Here is a 20,483-nt window from a genome sequence, read left to right on the forward strand (position 1 = left end):
GAACCTCTGCCCATGAGAAGTCTGCTGTCCTCCACTTGGTTCAGCTCAAGAGTACCCCTTTGTTTTTCAAGTGTGAACTATCGGGGTGCTATATACATGAACCGGTGTGGCATTTTAGGTGCACCTGCGGTTACACTTTGCTAACAGGTGGTCTTGCTCCGTTTATAACATATCTGGTAAAACGCTTAACTATAAATCCACAAGCAGTAACGAGAAGATAATACTACTCCTCGTGATTGTACTGTCGTCAAATTTATAATGATCAGCGGATCAGTTATCATGCGGACAGAAAATAATCCACAACTGACGGCGTGGATTCTACCTGAGATGACCATGTATGCATGTGCATGTATTGCTTCTTGTAAATGTCTTTAGTCTTTAGACCGCTGGTGGTCCATCCGTCGTACTTGTCTAACCAGAATTATTACGCTGTTTTTGTGGTTTGTTGATTTGACTCTTTTGTGGTGAATTTCCGGTATCCTCGGCGCACTCAAAGGGAGCGATTTAACTATCAGAGTGTAAAGTAATAAAACAGCAAAGCACACTTGAAGAAACTGTTGCACGTTCACTATACTTACATGTCACAAGGATAAAGATCTAATAACTACACGCATTTATAAGAGAAAGTGCTCAGAAGTGTTTTTAGAAATATTTTTGACGAATAAAAAAGGGAACACTGAATAATTTTTCCTTTGTTTAGTTGTATCCGCCTCACCGACTGGTCGAAATATATAATTGACATTAGACTCAACAGGGAAAAAATCGGACTACCAAAAAGTTATATGACCACTCTGAACATCTGAGATGTCCAACAGACGTCGTCACCATCTGAAATCAGCTGGTTTCCGTAAGCATAACTGAATGGATGAAACAATTAGGAACGTTGTTTTCAATCCAAACACAAAAGTGCTTGCTTGGTTATGAGTATATGTCAGTGAAAGTGAGAAACAAGGGCCGGTAGTAAGTGAGTTCAGTTCATTGGCATTCGAATTCCGTAGATCTTGAAATTTCCATTGAATCGAGATACTTCCATGGTCTTATCTGAAACACAAAGGTGGATCCGTACTTCGGTTGATCTCTTAAGACCAATTTATCTGCAGTTTTACTATTAACTCCTAAAACTCTCGCTTATTTGCAGGTCTTAGGCGCTTTGTCTGCTTTTCAGCTGAACGTTCAATACACGAAATATATCGGAGGTCCCGTCTCCAAGCACGAATGGCTTGACAGGAAAGAGCCTATTCGAATTTCGGTAGAATACTGGTGTAATCTCATCATAAACTTAGCTTTTACATTGTCAATGAGTCCAAAACATATAAAACTTTAAAATATACAGTACAGCTTCCTCATCCTGACTAGGAGTTCTCACCAGACTACACCTTATCTCATGAACTCACGGCATCTCAATTTTAGCATTCAGACTGTACTATTCGGTCACCAGTGCCCGATCAGCCGAGTGACTAACTCTCACTCGGACAGGATATGGCAGCATTCTTCCAACAATCACAGAGTTCATTTCAGATGGTCATCTGCTGATTGGTTGTGCGAGTGAAGTAATTTTCCAAAAGGCAAGATGTTGCTTCTAAACAAAACCTGGCTTGCCTGCAGGATGAAGTTTCCACTAAAATTTTAGGATCTCCACATAAGGCTATAGCCCCAAAATGCCGAAATCGTGACTACTGTTTGTAGGGAATTCTATCGGCCCATTGAGTTCAAACGACAATAAATGATAGTAAGCTCGTTGGGCATGGTCTATGAAATTCCAACAACATAACGGAGTACATTACTTTATACTGATTTCACTCAGTTAATCCTTTTTGCTATCCAAATCAGAATTTCCACATTTGTGTTTTTAACTAAAGATACCATGGTTGCTTGTAGTAGGCCAGAGGTATCGCTCACTTCCCCTTTCTCTTCCTCAGTCTCTTCCACAAAGCTCGTCCTGTAAATAAAGTATGTTTATCTGAAGCTGAGCAAAATACTGGTATCGCCAACCGTGATCCCGGACGACGTGGCTGCGAAGATTTCATCTTCAGTAGAGTTGACTTTGGAAAATCCTTCACTGTAGAAGTTGAACCGGTGATAAAAAATTAACTCGCCCATACTCCAACAACTTTGACCAAAATATGCGGTCAGCAAAGGGCAATATCTGCTGCCACACGGCACACTACACAATATCGTGCGATAATGAACTTGATGGGAACCATGGTAAATGAATCAACCAGCTGTAGTATCCTGTTATTTCTGTCCATTTCTGCTTGAGACTCAACGTAAATGGGAACTGTGTAGTCTCTGGGTAGAGTTTGAGACTTTGCGTGAAAACTAGTTGTTGAATAGTGAACTCAATATACTGGAACCAACAAGATTGGTATGAGAATTCTAGCTTACGAACTAAATAGCCTCTTAGTTTGGGAGAAAAAGTACGCATACTTTAGATTTGCTGTTGAATTTTACAAACAAATGTCACAACTGATTACACTTTTGTACGCTAAGTTATAAAAGTCGCCATGAAAAAAGTGGAAGCTTTCCTTCTCGCGCCTGTTATTACCCGGTTAGGTATGCAAGAAAGATATGTCGAAATAATTATTACGGTCACGGTAAATTCCCCAAAATTTCTTCAATACCGCTCAAGGATATTCATGGCTAGTCATAAAAATAAAGTCTGAAAATTAGATGATTGTTCATAGTGAATAAAGAATATTTTGCCTGGACGTATAATCAATCAGTGACATTCTAGAGCTGAACCTTGATCCATCGGTAGACACACCTCTATGGCTTTGATCAAATGAGATAGTGATGGCCTGCGAAAACTGCATCCAGGAAACAGAGTCAAAGATAGAGGGAACTCATCTTGGATACATGTGATTGTACACAATATACAAAATATGTGAGAGAATTAACATACCTCTCAGTCTAATCATGTGTGTGTGATCACACAGAAATACTAGTGTTTATTTCACTACAATTAATGAAGGATTTGGAGGCTGATTTTACTGCGAGAAGCTCACAGTTCTCCCTAAATCAGGCGAATAACACTTCCGAAATTTTCAAATAATTAATTTCTGCACCAGTTGTTTGCCTACTGCACATAGCTGTAGTTACTGAATATGTGCAACTACCGCTTGTCATCAGTCACCTCATTTGCAGCTGGCTGCATGGCAAGATGCTTCTCCGAACTAGAGACTGTAACTTCTAAATCTAGCCGAGAAGAGGGCTTGGTGGATGAGAAGTAATGCTGTAGTTGCACACTCGTCGGGTGGCAACCTTTCACCTCGGATTCACCCGCACTCCGTAAATCCACTGAACGAATGAAGGATAATCACTGGTAGTATGGCACTGCAGAAGTAGAAGCTACGAAAATATTTACTTCATCCGTTCTTCCATGGGGGCTTCAAACACGGACACCGCGGCAAGCAGAACTGATCTTCTTGGACCGATGCCTCAGGGGAACGTAATTGCATTCCACATGCTCCAATCAAATTGTATTTTTTTCGTTATAGTAAGGCGCAATTTTGATAGTGAAGTTTGTTCTTGCATGCATTTTCTGGCGTTAAATACCAGTAAGACATGTTTGTATGCAGTAAGCAAGAGGAGGTTCGCAGAAGGCGGGCTTATCCAGTGTGCCATTTTGCTATAACGGATTTCTTGTAAAATATGCCAACATTAAACTTGACCGGTAACGCACAATGAGGGTCGTGTAATGTTAATCAAGCATTTGCTCATAATTCACTCCAAGTGAAGTTCTCCGTATTGGTGGGTTGCTTCAGTATCTCAACAGATAGACTCACTATTGGCGCCTGGAAATCAATTCGGAGAAATTCCGGCACCCAAAGAAGGAAGAACAGAGTGATGGTGAGACCCAAGGTCCATTCAGAAGCAGGTAACAGGTAAAAAACCACAACGTTTACTGTAGTCTCCTGTGGAGTGAGAAATTTGAAAAATCCATTACAAAAATCTTGATACTTCTGTTTGTCGGATTTAACTAGAATATAGAGAAACTGGGCGACAAAATGAAAACTCTTAGAGTTAACTGCTAAAACGTTTGTTGAAAGCTCTTCGACATCACACAGCGGGTCGTGCCTTCCTCGGGGCTCATCAGATAGAGGCCGTTCTCAAGTTTCAGTCAACCTCATCTTCAGGTTGAACCCAAATTTTACGAAAATAGCGAAATACACTCGAACTTCAAATAAAACATGACTGGAAAATCAAGCCGGTTAACTAAATCATGTCAGAGGGGACTTTCAAGGAGATGTTACATCGAAGCTTTCGGCATTTCCTACCAACCTTAGCTGCATTGGCATGGAAAGTGAGTCATTAGAAGCCGAGCGGAACGCTTGGAGAATCAACGATCATGGAGAAAAATCCTACCAACTAAATAGATAAGAAAACAAGAAGTCACGCAGCAACCGTTTCACGATAGTAAAATATCTCTGTGACCAGTTGGTTTCAGTGGACAAACTAAAACATTCCGTTCAGCGCCTTCCGTCTTTATGTGTTTGAGATCGTTCGTAGCCGTCTTTCCTAATGGGCGATAAAACAGTTGACACTGATCACAGCAAATGCTTCTGCTTTATAACTGTATTCAAGGCAGACTAAACAAATAGTCCGCAACTTCACCTTCTTTTCGCAAATACCTTGGGTTTTTCATCTTATGGTTTCCAAATTTCAATGAAAGTAGAAAAAGGCTCAGCAAAAAGTGTAAGTTGTATTTCAGACCAGGTTTGCAATCTTTCAAGTCGATTGGTCATCACAATGCCTTTTTTCAGCAATTTTCTCCCCCCGTTCTGATTAGTGACTGGTGTTTTTTAAAGTGACCTGTAATGAACATTTGAAATCTTGTCAATATTTCATATAACTTTAATTCAGTGGCGCACAGGTTCGCCGTGAGAGTAAAATTCGTCAAAGGCTTTTTAAAGGGGATCACAGCTAAATAAATCGCAGATGACGTTGCATTCAGGTGGCAGCTGAAGCCCATGAATGAAATGTTTGTTGCGCTGCATGGATTTTGTCATAAATAATTCAAAACAGATCTTTGAGTGTAAAAAATGTCGCTTTCAGGATCCCTCAAGAACTTCCACATTTTGCTGAGTTTGAATCTTATCAATTTCCGCTTCAGAGCGTTCATTTCTTCATGTGATGTAGAAAAGCCAGTTTTCTCAGATAAACTACTTTTGAGTAGAATGCCCTACGCACTTTTTAGTACATAATATTTGACTGAAATATTTTCAGCGTGTCTTGGCTACCCAACAGACTTGCAAGTAGACAATGTATACTAATACCTCCTTTTTTCGTATTCCGATATCTCTGCCATTTTACTCATTCATTTGTGACTGTTTTTCAAAAATGTTAATTTTACTGAGGCAGTCCATTTTCCACAATCTTTGTGCTCAACCACCAAACAAACGTTTGTTTCGATTTCGATGTACATCAATCTTCTCAAGTGTACCCTATGAGCAAACATCTTTCTTTTTCCAATTTCAGTCATCATTTTTCTAAAGTTTTTTTCTTCACTTGCTTTAATTTGACGAAGCTGAAAATGAACATATAGGATCTCTACCGTCTCACTGCTTTATGTGTGACAACAATAACGTCAAGCGTATAATCGATATGTGGTTGACAAATGTCACCCATCGGATGCTGTGCAGGTTGGAGAAAATGTATACTCTTACAAAACACCAATGAAAGTTTAGAAGTACCCTGAGAATGGCATCTTAGTCCCACTAACGCAATCGTTCCACTTACTGAGATCCGTTCACTTGTGTGTTTGCCGTGAGTATGCTAGTGCTCGAAACCATTGTCTGCACTTGATTGGTTGATGCGATGCACCATTAGGTAAACCGAAGCCAGTTTTGGCGCCGTTTACAATAATCGCATTTGCCCTGGACATAGTTTATCTGTTGATGCGGGAAACTGACCGTCACCGCTTTATAAGTAAGAGCAGCAATCTCAACAATTTTTCTGATGAGGATATTCTATGAACGTTCAGAAATGGTTAAAGTAGCACACAAAGAGTAGTTTTAAATTTATTTTCCTGGTAGGCCAAAAATCAGCCGCAGCACGCGGTTCAAACGATCGTTCTAACTCATGCATCGTAAATACAGTCCTCCCTACATTTGTTGGAAAACAGAAGGACACGGAGTAACATAAACACAGCTACTGGCAGTGTCCTGGGAGGCCTGCCTGCCTAGCTAGGTTACAAAGTTCCGAGGAAACTGAGTGAATATTGATGTCAGGAATCTTCAATTCCGTGGAGCACTGGCTTTCGGATGCTTCCCATCAAAAACGCAGCCGTAGTCCTAATACTTAAACTGATTTATTTATATAGGCTATGCTCTACAGGGAAGAACGCGTCAACCGAGCGTTGAGGTTTTGGGCGACATTAGGCAAGCAAATACTTTGCAGATGAGATTTTGGGAATTTTCTACGCAGTATTTTATTTTATTCTCCTGGTTCCCACATATTTGCATTGAGTCATTTTGGTCCGCAGTAGTCAGCGTCTAGAGCCATAAACCAACCGAATTCTAGATTAAATGAGTGAATGGTTAGAGCCAGTTGACGGGATCAGTGTAGATGTACGGGAGCAACTTGTCGCGAGGCTGACCAAGGTTTATAGATTAGGGTTCCGTTCCACACATTTGCCAGGAGAATGCTTAATCGTGACATACAACGAAAGAATGATCCAAATCTACGTATTCATGCGCGACTCAGCTCCATTTACTCAAATTCTGGTTGATAACCAAAGTCATGTTTTGTTTATTTCGCACGCACGTGTGTCCGATCAATATGACTCATCATTCACCCTAAAACATGTTCCTTAAGCTGGCGAAATTTACATGAACATTATTGGATAAATCTCGGACTAATTTCCAAATTAGGATAAAGAAAATAGCAAATGATTTATCACTCACAGAGTCAAGCAGTGATGGATCAGGGATCCAATCAACTTCATCGCCACGTCCGATTATTCTGCAAATTAGAACTGAAAAGAGATTTCTTGAGAAAAAGTTCAGTATCTACAATAACTAAAACGGTTACAAATTTAGGTTCAAAATAAACCGTGATCATTGGCACTCAAACATAAAAAAACTTCTAAACAATATAATTAGATGTTAACTCAGAGTGGCCAATCTTATGTATGCAGTAGCGCAGTGGATCTAGTATTAATAAAAAAGGACCACAAAATCATGGACAAAAGGGGGTGCCGCTTATAAAGATAATTGATGTTACTCAAGTCTGCTGCGACGGAGAACAAAAGTAAGTTATTCCTTACTTGAGCGACAAAAACAACTTTCATCAATACAAGAACTGATGAAATTCTGAAGTATAATTTCACAATTTCACGAAACTGAAGGTCTAAATAAAGTATCATCACGAGTTCAAGCATGAATTTGCGTGCGCCTCGATGGCGACTGGCATTGAGAGTCAACATCACTTTCGTCGTGATTCCAACCATAAAACTTAATCATTCTGTGCGACCAAGCCAAGGAACACTGTACAGTTGTTTCTGTCTTCTTTGTTTGTTTCTTAAAAACTCCATGGGGGTTTGAGCCCACACCTATGAAACCTATCCAATTTGTACACTCCCACTAGCTTTTGACCATCTGACTTTTACTACTATTATCATTTATTTTTAAGAGCATGGTCACAAACATAAAAAGTGAGTGCAAGCAATGAATGCGAAAGAGTAACAGGAGAATATGGGAGAAAAGAGAGGAACGTTTCATTCGAAATCATGCCAAGGACAGTGCTAGTCTGATGAGGTGAATCCCAAAGTATGTAAAGATTTTGGTATGGGAACACGCGTCTAAGGACCAACAACCAAAGAAAGGACAAACAATGGTGAATGCACTTCAAGGCGCAGTGTGTGCTAGCACAGTCAAGACTCGCACATCAGGCACAGAGTGACCGTCATACTGGGTATGGTGTGAGAGTAAATGGCAAAAGATGTACCTTCAACGCCATGTGCCACGCATAAAAGTGTCATAAGTACGCAGAGAGCCCACAATGGCAAGCAAACACAAGTCACTGACTGCGACCTTAGGAAGTCCCAGTCCAGTAACAGCCTTAGCGGATTGAGGAAAGCAGATCCCTCGATAAGAGATGATCATCGGTTGGGGAACCAAAAAGTCGATATCACAACCGATGGCATGTAGGGCTGAGATTATGGCGAGGGAATGTTCATAAGCACCATACTTCTGCTTCTTCTCATTTCACCCTATGACTCCACGCCCATCTGAGACTATGCTGACGTCTATTACATTTGCACGGCGATCTCGAACAGCGACCATTCCAAATAATCGTTCTACTTGATTTTTGGGTCAAGAAAGTCAAACTTGCTTATTTGCAGGAACGTTGCCCTTAACGTCTACCATTCTGAATACATTTTTGTCTCATCTAATCGATAGATTCGTCTGTCATCGTGCAAGTTCATCAACGCCAGCTTATTCCTACACTTCTGTGATACTGGTTTTCTGACCGGCGTAGTTTCGTTGAAGCACAGTTGCCGAACCCGGTAAATAAATCAAACAACAACTAGACATTCGGAGTTTTCATCGACTTTGGTGTTAATGGGGCGAATGTCGGCAGCTCCGGAAGCATGGGTGGTTTTCGGTCTGCTGGCTGACCTAAGTGGTTTGAAAGCAAATGCTTCAACGATATGTTATTAGCATAATCGCGCTGTTGGGGAATGGACTAGGAGGCATCGGTACCCTAATAGTTTACGCTGACAAACTGACGCATCCATGCATTCCTCTCCGGTCCCTAACAGTGCAGTAAAGATGCCCCTAGGATTGGTGATGAACGGTTTGTGACAAAATTACGCGACTTATTGAACAAACCAACGAGCATCATCCTCGTTCATATTAAAATTCACATCCGCTTCCACTCATTTCCTGACGCTATCATTTTGGTTTACCCGTAGCGGATTTAGTAAATTACGTACTCTGTGGGTTTAGCTGTCAGTTGCGCATATTCTTGGTTGTTTAGGATTTGAACACCGGACAGCTGTTACTCGACGAAACCGTGTTGCCAACACGAGACCTGCATAGGCTTAAAAGTACTCGTTCGTTTGCATTGTAACAGGGAAATGAGTGAGTGGGCTTAGTAAGCTAATTGGTAATGAAGCCAGTATGACGAACAAATCACGTGTGTCACATGCATTCCCTTGAATGTTATTGAGACCTCAAAGGACCATCGACAGTTCACTTCGAACTTAGGCAATATACACGTGAATTTGCACATGGTTTTCCGCGTAAAAGTATAATAAGCGACTGAACCCAACAAATGTCTTGAAGTCTGACACCACTAAAATAATACCAGGCCAGCAAATAATGCTGCTGATATTACTGTCCACTGGAATAACCACCGGGTTCCTAAGAGCACTAAAAAGCCGAGAAACACACCATGGCCATTTTATTCTCCCTTGGATTCCGCAACGGCGCGCATTTAACAAAACAGCAGTGAGTCCCTAACTTGCAATTTCCCGGCTATTAGTTTACCCACTTGACTATTTGACCACGCGCGGCTAATCAGCGATGTGATTAGCTCTCATTTAGACAGGATATAGCCCCAATCACCCTTCAGTCACGCAAACCACACCAAATGAGTAAGTACCGACCGGCTCCTTGAGTGGCGACCACCATCAATATAGTTCACAATCTAGAAATTGGCGTATGTCCAAAACAAGCGGACTAACAAATACTACGTTCACTCGCCATATTGCCTCAGAACTAATCTGGTATTTACTGTGCCATTTTTACTCTGTGCATGTAGAAATTTCAGGAACCTCAAGAAAGGATTTTCTCATCTTTAACGCAGTTTAACTATTAAATGCCTGTTTGGAGAAGTTGTTCTAATAAATTCTGTCGAAGACAAATGCTTGAAGAGTGTTTCTGTAATTGATAGTTATATAATGTCAGCCTGAAACTAAGCATGACGAGTGTTTGGGTGTGTATGATACATAGATTACTTTGCTGCAACTTACATGATAAAGCAGCTAGGGAGCCACAGACAGCCAGCAACCAACGAAGGCCACAAATTACCACTGGTTGCCCCAGATAAAGGCTTGAAATTACGCTGACAACGATCATATACCCAACTGCTCCCGCGAATGCCACGCCCGCACCGATATAATGCACGATGGGAACATTAGAAACCTATGGCGGTGCAAAAATTTGGACAAACATCTAAAAACGACCAGGACTCAAAGTAAGCACTGTGGTAAAGTGTGCGACAATACAGGCACATACGATTAAGAAAAACAGTTTAGGAGAAAGTCTTTATGTGAGAATTTGATCTAGATCTTGACGTCTGAAAGACACACTTACTGATGGCTGTTGAGGCAGCGGAGGGACTAAATAGCTTTGACGACCGGTTAGCGGAAGAGGATGTTGTGCAAAATGCAGTGCAATAAAAACCATCAACTGATGGCAGTGGTTGTGCGCAAACCCGTCGGCAAATTCCGAAGCCTATTGTCGTAATTAATAGTCAAAAAGCAAGAAAAACGAGTCCTACATAACAATTCTAGTGGATATTTTATCATACGATGAGCGACTCAAGCGATCCTACTACAAAATTGATACAGTGGATGGATGGAATGATCCACAAGCATTAGAACACCGTAATGCGTATCGATAGCTGAGTCGAAAAGAAACTGCTGGGAATTGTGTAAAAACAAATGGGGTAAGCTGTAAAGGACAATACATTGCGCGTTTTGCCACAGGGCCTATCTGGTAGATGAAATACACTTGGTCGTGGGTTATCCTGGTTGGGTCATTATAGTGCCATGCGGTCCCAAACAGAGACCATGAAGACTTAGGAATAGACATTGGACTACTTCCCAAGTGGTCGAATTTCACAATAATTACGTGAGCTTGGACTTATTGTAAGTTGACAAATAAAGTTGAAAACCATGCAGGAGGATGTAATTTGGAGTCTCCTTTCTAGAAACGCAAAAAGTGCAATGTGTTTTAACCAATGCTTTCCGCTAAATGTTGGTTCATTCTGCATTTCTCGCGCTCCGTCCGATTTTCAGGGGAGCACACCGTCCAATTACACCCAAAATCATACACACAGGCGTTTTCAAGTACCGTAAAAAAGTCCACAAGCGTATAGGAATCACTCGTTCCTTCCCAGTGCAATTTGTTTTCACGTTATCCCAAACAATTCGAGGTCAGAGAACATTCGGGAGGTCCTCCTGCTATGCCTCTCACAGGAGACCACCACAGCCATGCTGCGAATATAATCAGGTTTTTATGTAAATAAAACGGATCGAAAATGCTCCAGAATGATCCGTACTTGAAAGCAAGCTGTTATCGACAATCCAATAGACGAGAGCAATCCGGTAAGTGTTCCAATGTCAACTAAGGCTTTGAATACTCTTGTTTTCCTTTCCATTGACTGGTCCGCGTAGACATGCCATATGTAGACACACGCGACAGCTGTTTGGAAGAGAAGTCAAGAGGACGTACGTGAACAGTTTATTTCGGTAGTGTAAAAGCTTAAGAGACACGAAAGAGCTAAAACCAAATACGCCAGTTCTTAAAGTTGATTTCATCGAAATTTGTGTGGTTTGTTTATGACTGTTTTCCTCGATTACGCTAACCGATGAACATGAGGTGCTTTGAAATTCATCTGTGTTGCAAAAATATTCATCAACAATTTTTACCACATTACGATTGGATTGCCTCGATATTTGAGTTAGACTATTGTCATCGAAAAGGTTATTCACAGTGTGCGTTTATACAACGACTGACCTTCTTTCTAACATGGTGTAAATCTTTTCATTGTCATCCATTACATCGCGACTCCATACATCTAACATCCAGTGGGAAACATCTCCTAAAGGAGGTCTGGCACGGATAAAGTTTGAGTTCCTGCAGATGCAAGCACCTCAAATTCCGAGACTTCGATTCTTATAAGCACTGCAAAACACTCATCTTCCAATGATCACATTTAGGCTCTACTGAGTTTTGCGTTCGTCTCAGAGTTCTTGAAAATACATGCAAATTAAAGCCAAGAAATGTTTTTGAGTGATAGTCACTTTTGATCCTTCGGGGTTTTTACTGCCCTCTCATTCATTTCAGCACACTTAAACATATCAGCGCATACGAATAGTACCTTTGTGAGGAAATAACTCAATAGTTTGTTCCGACAAATTTGGCATTCGAAAGAAGTTGGGTGCATTCCAAGGGAAATACGTTTATTCGCAAACCAATTTGGTTTTAATGCTAGAGTCACCAGAATTCCAACTGAACCTCTTCTAGATGATTCTCACCAGCAAAGTGTGCTCCATAAAGAGCGCCTCGGTTTCGACGTTCCTACATCCATTTTTTCGGACAGCGCCAAACCTAATGAGTTGTTGGCTGTCAGAACGTTCCAATTAACCCGCAACCAAAGTTTTGGTTACCTTTTCCATTTTAACTAATACACAGAAAGATCTGAAGAAACTAAACCAATTTTTAGGCTTGCCTTCATATCAGATTAAAATTCCGAGCTATTTGTAAATCAAATCGTGGGACATAAGCTTACAAGAATATTTGATTCATCGTATACTATGTTTGCATTCAGCACCCAGTTCCTTCATATTTAAAATTCCGATTAGACGTGAGTGGATGAAGTCGACAAGACTTATGTATGTGGAAATTCTGCCGAAATGCATATTATGAAAAATAAGAACATGCAGCGAGTGCCGTCAAATAAATGCCCGTTGTTCAACAACTCCCGAGTTCCTGATGCAATGTTCAGCTGGGCACTCCACCTAGCTGTTATTGCTACTTGTCGCCAAGGTATCTAAACAAGTAATTTTGTCGTTCGTGTATTTCATGTTTCTCTATTCAACGCTTGCTTTCTAGGTTCCGTCAAAAGATTGACTAGACGGTTACATCTTGTAACGCACCAAATCGTAACAACAACTTGTAACAACTTGTTACGTTATCAGTAGAGGACTCATCCTGCTACTGAAGCCAGTCCATGCTGAGCAAAAGGCAATGCACGGCTTTTATTAGTTACTAGGATTCATCAGCGATGTGCACCTCAAGAAACTCAGAGTGTGACGAACCTGATACCTTCCGTCCACTGGTTGGATATGACCGTTAATCCCGAGAGGCTGTTCAGCACCATGAGCTGTGTCCAAGACTGAAGCTTCGCTCATCTTATGGACTTATTCTCCCTCTGAGCTAACTATGGATTGTTGTTTGTTGGTGATTTGGCAATTTTCAAGAGATTTCATCCTGTCAGCAATGCCGGTCAATAGTTTAGATCTGATAAGAGGCTTAGCTGAATCTAGCTGAAATTGCTCTTGTGTAACAGTTTATAATATCTAATCAAAGTACTGCGGTATGTCGAATATTGTGTGAACCGAAAAACGGGTCGACTAGTTACGTAATATCCAGCTGAAGGAGATCCTTATAAACGATAGATTTATTTCAGTGCAGTTGAGTTCTTTGTCAAAAACAAATTTGCGTACAAATGAAAGTGATTGTCAGGTTCTGTCAAGGTTGCGTTCAAGTAGAATATAAGGTGGACTGAAACCCGAGGACCATGCCGAAGTGAAGAGTCCCATCAGAGGTAAGATTGATTGACTGCTTTCATAAGGTTTTCTACAACCTTAAGAATGTTGTGAAACCTTTAGGTTTATCACAAAATTCCACATTGGTTTACATGGCTGTGGACTGACCTGATAAACTGTTCAAATGTTCGAGGGACAAACAAAATAATATCGGCAAAATCTGAACGCTTGTGATCACTTTTGGGACGACCCGGTTTTTCCGCCTATGTTGAGTCTTTCCAGAACAAGACGCTTTATGCAAAATTACAACGGGAAAAGTGCGGAGTGTCATAAACAAGAATCCCTCATCGCGGTCGACAAAAGTCAACTACAACTACCTTTTTCTGACGCCGATTAGACTTTTCGAAGAACTGTGCCTCCAAAATAGACAAAGAACGGTTTCATTATTCTATTCGCTCACTGGTGTTAGGCTTTATATTGTATATGCCCAAATAGGTGTCGTTATATGCAACAAATACAAAACAACAGAAACTTGTTGCTGTAACATTTTGTTTAACAACTTAATGACAGAAGAAAATCGAGGATAATCGCAAACTCTTCGTGACCAGCCAAATCAGCATCACCTTTTAAAGTAATCCACGGTGACCATGGTGACAGGTGAAATCACCGTCACTTCCCATCAGATCCTTTGCCAAGAAAGCAGACGGGTATGAAGGATGTGACCCCGGTATTCATTTTTCGGGTGATATGTTTTTAGACTGCACAGAAAAAGGTTCCTCAATTTATGTAACTACAAATCATTTGCTGGGCCTCAACTCCTAGGCAGTGTTTTATGGGAATGAAATCGCCCCATCTAGGCAAGCGACAAGATTCCGATATGGCTGCAGCTCTGCGAATTAATGAGCAACTCTAAATATGGAAACTAACAAGTGTTTTATTTACATATATGCGATTTCTACCTTACTAGCGCAGACATATCAGTCAAAGGTTAGAAGTTAACTTGGATGCGTCGATATCATAACTGATTATGGCTACTTCAAGAGATTCAAGTTTTCTCACGGTACCTATAGTCAGATGCCTACGCGTGAAGCGAGTGGAATTCCCGTCACAGAGGACAGTCTCATGCGGTTTGTCCGGATGTTCTGCCCTGTTGCGTCCAAAAGCGGTATAAAACCGGTACATTTTCAAACAGTTTCAAAAGCAGGTCTTGCGCCGAGACAAGGAAATCGTTTGAATGAACATGGCCAAAAAATGTTTAAGTCATTATTTTTTCAGAAAATACACAGCTACATGAGAAAACCTTGTCAACAAAGATGGAGTATGCCTAACGCAATCTGGAGATTAGCATCTTGGGCGTTTAACAACCGCTTGTCTGATTATTCAAATACCCATAAATTAACTTCTGATGTCTTGAATGCTGTAATGCCGTTTGGGTTCCGGTTGAACGCAGGGAAAACTGAAGCTGGAGGTTTCAAGGTTAACCTTTTGCATGCCCACTAATAAGCGCTGCCCAATTGTTGTTTACAAAATTTCTGAATTGTTGTTTTAAACGATTTTCGGAGTCACATAAGCCAATCATAAATTTTGGTTTGTTGTGTACTGTATGCCAACACTGTAAGTGTTAAAAATTCTCCGAACACCGGATTCCTTTGAATTCCACAAAAAACCGAATGGTAACTTTTCTCAGAAAGCATCACGCGATAACAAAACTGTCAACAGATGTCTTTAGACAACAGGGCTTTCCGAATGTACAGCATCCATTTAGACGCAGTACTCGTTGACACCGCAAACATATTTTCGGTGGACTTCATAAGAGTCTGTCAAATGTGCGAGGCAGGTATCTAAACATTTGCTCAATAATTCGACCGTTTTTGCCTATGTCAAACGTTTTTTTTTAAACCATCGTTTCCTAACCGAAATGCTGCCCTGCCTGCGTAGTAAATTTCACCAAATTTCATACCCGTGTTTATATTTCCGATAGGCTTCCAAAGCCTGTCTTAAGGTGCGAGGGTCCTTGTCAAGTACATTTTCTCTGGTTCCAAGGTTCTTTCTAATACCATGTTAGTTTCCATTGCTGATGTGCACGCCTGTAGTTTTTAGCAATGTTGCACAATTTGGTGTGACAAGCACTAAAGCTACACACTAAATAGCGTTGCTTTTGACGTGGTCATCTTCAAACTGACGTGTTTTCAGTTGCATCAGAATCTGACAGTGAGCGAAAAAGCAGGCTTGTTACCCACACATGCACAAATGTACAAACATATGCGATTCTGAAATATAGCATACTGATAAAGCGCTTCCGGTTAAAGACAGTGAGAATTCAAGTATTTAAGCCCAGCTGGCTCCAACCGGTAGAATCAATGAAGCAACTTCAAACAGTTCTTGGACAAAACTTCAGTTATGGAGACTAGCGTTACTAACCCTAAGAACATACGTATTACCCGGGGGTGAATTTATTGTGAATTTTAACCTAGATATACCACAATAAATTTATAGTGTCATCTTAACATTAATCTTATTTGTTGTTTTTCTGTTAACCATTCATCAGTGAAAACAAACTTATCTTAGTTTTTTTAAACACGGGATCGACATATTTGTTTCGTGAGCAATGAAAAAGATATCTGGTCTAGAGTGTATTCGCGATATAGGATTTAACTGAAAAGATCACTTTAACATTATCCGTGAAGAATGTCTGGAAATCTGGAGCTCAAATAAGCATTCCAGTTTCACCAGCATCCACCTCCATACATCCGCTCTCTAAGCCCATTGAAGTCTAGAAAGGTGGGGGATACAAAGAAAATCTCATCAATTTTGAAAACAAAAGACTGTCCTCTGGATAGTCGTGCATCGTGCACACAAAATGAGTAATTTGCTGCTGAGGAATTTTTGATGGAGCAGACTCAAGGTGACGACAGGACTAAGAACTCTCGATGACCTCAAAATTGGGCAAGTTGAAACGGCTTTACCACGCTGAAAATCCTCATGGCTGGGAAGTTCAATGAAGCTTGTCATCTAAAGCCATATCTAAGTTAAACCCTACTAAACAAAACAAATGCATTCTTCCCCATTTTTATGGAAGGGCCAGACTAAAGATTTCTAACGTGTGGCTATTTATTTCTGGCTTTGCCGTAGTGGTCGTTTACAAGCAGAGCTAATTTGGAAAGATTTAGGAGGTTAGGCCACATGGCTAATGCGCTCTGGGTGTCCAGTGACTATTCAAAGAAAATGATGCTGCACCGTCAAAATGCTCTGATAGACAAGCAGTGCATTATCTAAGATCAACCTGAACAAACGAGTGCTGGATAAGTTGTGTCGAAAGTATAAGCTCAGAGGAAAATACACCTTTGTGCAGTGACTTCCACGGGAAGATTAGTAAGTCATTACCACCCCTGCAAATGGAAGGTTTGTGCAAATAAAATGAAGTTTTCCTATCCTGCTGCCTGAAAGATGAAGCTCTCGGAGGAAAATACACTTTTGTGCAGTGACTTCTACGGGAATATTAGTAAGTCATTACCACCCCTGTAAATGGAAGTTTTATGCAAATAAAATGACGTTTTCCTATCCTGCTGCTTGAAAGATGAAGCTCTCACGTGGCAACTGAACACAAAGATCCCCTTCTCAAAGTCGCTGTTGTAGTGGTACTACTTAGCACCATCGAGGTCGGTTCAACTCTGAGTAGGTATATGCATAACAACCGCGTTGCTTTATCACGGCCCTTAAGAATGTGAAATCTTTCGGATACTGTGGCCTAATAAGTGACTAGCAGTAGGTTGATCAGAAATTATCTGGCTGACTTCGCCATTTGCAACCATTTGAACTCATGCAAAAGATTAATCAAAAAGGTTTTGGCCGACCAAACTTTTCTCAAGGCCATTCCACAATTTTTCACAGATTCCAAACCAAAAGCTAGCAAATAACGGTAAATCCTAATGCGTATACACTGACAGATTGAATCGCGAGCCTATTTTTCTACCTCGGATATCATCTTGTTTGTCACATCAGTTTAATAACTTCATTCTGTTGCTGTACGGCAAAACTTCCTTATTTTTCTGTTTACAAACCTTGACTCTGCAAGTACACATCGATACTGCTAATAAATGCGGGTTCGTATACCATCTGGCTATTTTGGACAAGTGTGAGCAGTCGGATCCTTCCCGAAAGCAATTGAACTTCATACAATTCCTTCATAAACAGATGAGTGGTATTAGTTCCCTCGGCTTTCTGTTAGTAGTTACACAAGTAGCTAAAAACTGGATTGAATTATCTCATCATATTGAGTATGTAGGTTTCTACACAAGTAAGTGGTTGCCTATAACTAACGCCAATGTGGTCAAGGCGACCTGCAAAATTAAGAGTAAAGGCAAGGCACGCGACTATGATTTTTAGTTTTCTTTGAAATTGTAATCGCAGGCTGCTTTTGACGTCACCCACATGATAGAACCGTACGTGAGGAGTTTCAAGAAATACTTTCAACATGACGTCATCTAAGCATGTTTTGAAGAGCTGTTTTGAGGATCAGATACAACACAGTCATCATAACCAACTTACCAAAAGCTGCCGCCAATGTGATCCCCAAAGAAAATATGCAGCTCTCCGGAGGAAAAGATCCAGTAGCGCTGGAGAAGGGAATGTAACTCATAGTTACTTGACGGAGAGACTGTTGTTCAATTTTCAGTTGTATGTTGATGTAGATATGGATGTGCGCAACCATGAAAACACTTTTAGACTTGTCTGTTTTTTTCTACATCGCAAATCATTGTTTGTGAACTAGGTCTGCTCGGCATGCTTCTGAAGCTAACGGAAAGACATCTCTGTTTGTTCCATTGCTCGGCATGCTTCTGAAGCTAACGGAAAGACGTCTCTGTTTGTTCCATTGGGATTCTATCCTTTGACTGGAGCGCTTTTTGGTCTGGAAGAATTATACAGTTGTGTCATCATTATTTGAAAACATCACCTCAAGAAACTCTAAGGAGTCCCAAACCCAAACAAATTCGGCTCGTCGTTCAAACAACCAGCCTTTTGACCGGGAGCAGTTGATCATTAGTGAGAACAACTAATGCCTTAACGATATAACTACACATTCTTTATTCATGGAAACCACACCACCTGATTACCTGTTGACTGGTTCTCTGAGTGATGACTTCTCAGATAGAAGTTCCAATCGTGAATTGATTCTCTTTATGTTTTACATTGTTTTTGGCTTTGCATTTGTTTTCGCATTCTGTCACAAGGACTCTTAGAATAGTCTTCTAAAACTCTGTATCACGTAATCGAAAATGAGCTTCTCTCCTGAAGCTAGGCACATAAGACTAGGCAAAACTGCTTTTGACAAAAAGCTTTCCGTTTTCTGCAAAAAAATAACGATAAAATCTACCAAGAAACAGAAACTCTTTGCTACCAATTCTTTTTTTATAATTTAAAAACCACATTTCCCTTTTTCCTAGCTACTATCTCGAATGGAAAAACCAAGTTTTGTCCACCGTTGCACCAAGTTTACCGAATCTATGTGAGAAAATATTCTTCCATATTCAAAAGGTGTCCAAAAAAACTCCGTAGCTTGCTTTCTTCTCTCCACTAAAACCTGATTCTTGATTGGTTTTACTCGTCCTTTTTCAAAACCTATGCGTCCTTTAGGTGAGCTGTAACAGCTGCAGATTTTATGCAAAGGCCGTTCCCAAAGAAGCATAATTCAGAATCGCGGGTGGTCAGTATTCACGGGTTATTTTTATTAGTAGAATAACTTCTTAACGGATGAGTGGGCGTTGGCTCATAAGTGAACTCAAATGAAGTCAAAATTTTGAGACGCTTCATTGTTTCAGAAATCTTCCCTTTTGATCTGTTACACTCAATTCGTCAGACTATGATACGCCCGGAAATTTGATCGACTGTTATTGTCTTACTATCCTGAATATGCTGTGAGTAAATCCAGAAATATGAGTTATTGTGCAATGTGTCTCCATTATGGGCGTTCGATTTTTTGCTATAATGTCACTCGGACAATCCTATTACTTGCAATTAACAATGGATACAAAACAGCTTTTTTTCTAAATTGAACTGATACGTGCGTAGGTATCGTGAACTTTTCTATAAGTTGCACAATAACTCAAGCGTCCAGAATACCAAAGAGTGCCTGAAGAGAGCTTAAACTCTTCATAGCTTGCAATTTAACAAAATGTGGTCAATTTTTGAAAACAATCCTCGGTTTGTTACAGTTGAACTGCAGCACATACTCGTCGGTAAAAGCACAAGTCTTTTTGAGCACAGTGGGACTAGCTATGGGTTCTCAAGAAATTACGTGCAGAATATCACGTATAAAAAGCCAGAAGAAACAAAATCGAGGGTAGCTTAGTAAGTTTAGTCAGTCAAACATGCGTCTGATAGCCTTCCTACTTGTCACGGAAAAACTCGAGTCTAGAACTCTTGGTAATGGATAAAATTCGAGTTTAAGTAGATTTCGGTTAGTTTCATCTTCTCAAGAATGGAAGGATTGTAGTGACCCACAAAAGGTTTTTCGAGAAAGAATAGATAATAACCTCATTCTATTGGAATAAAGGTTTGTAATTTTATACATGACGATCCTTTTTATGGATTGAGGTAAGAAATAAGTCATAAACCGTATATTATCTTTCCCAGGAACGGAACAGAAAAGGATTTGCATTGTTTTGTCTAAATTTGGTCTTGATTTTCAAAGTACAATGCCTCACCTGATTGTTGGCAGTGCAGTGACCACGTGAGCCGATGATTTAGAGACATAGTAGCTGAAAATAAAATAAAAAGGCGAATGATCATTTTGAAGAGAAATCCGTGGCTTGACCCAAAGGTAACAACATTATTATTCGTTAGCAGTTGCATCAAACACTATAAAGCCTTTAAAAATGTGTGAAATATCCAAAAGACAGTGGGAATGGACACAGCAGTCTTACGCATAACAGGCTGAACCAAGATAAGTTTTCCTGACATATTGAATAGCCCGAAAATC

At 40.4% G+C, this 20,483-nt stretch overlaps 1 protein-coding gene across 1 annotated transcript in view; it reads right to left on the minus strand.

The window, feature by feature from the left end:
* Positions 1-547: 547 nt before the first annotated feature.
* T265_03529 (hypothetical protein) overlaps positions 548-20,483 on the minus strand; it is a gene marked incomplete at both ends in the record, with an annotated part of 35,516 nt that continues 15,580 nt past the window's right edge. Inside the window, 7 exons of the mRNA XM_009168041.1 lie at positions 548-1,041; positions 3,786-3,914; positions 6,906-6,976; positions 9,980-10,151; positions 11,293-11,435; positions 18,053-18,120; positions 20,209-20,262. Of these exons, the coding sequence (XP_009166305.1) occupies positions 976-1,041; positions 3,786-3,914; positions 6,906-6,976; positions 9,980-10,151; positions 11,293-11,435; positions 18,053-18,120; positions 20,209-20,262 (703 nt within the window). The remainder of the gene's footprint in view (positions 1,042-3,785; positions 3,915-6,905; positions 6,977-9,979; positions 10,152-11,292; positions 11,436-18,052; positions 18,121-20,208; positions 20,263-20,483) is intronic.

This window comes from Opisthorchis viverrini (genome assembly GCF_000715545.1).
Source record: "Opisthorchis viverrini unplaced genomic scaffold opera_v5_51, whole genome shotgun sequence".
Classification (NCBI taxonomy): Eukaryota; Metazoa; Platyhelminthes; class Trematoda; order Opisthorchiida; family Opisthorchiidae; genus Opisthorchis; species Opisthorchis viverrini.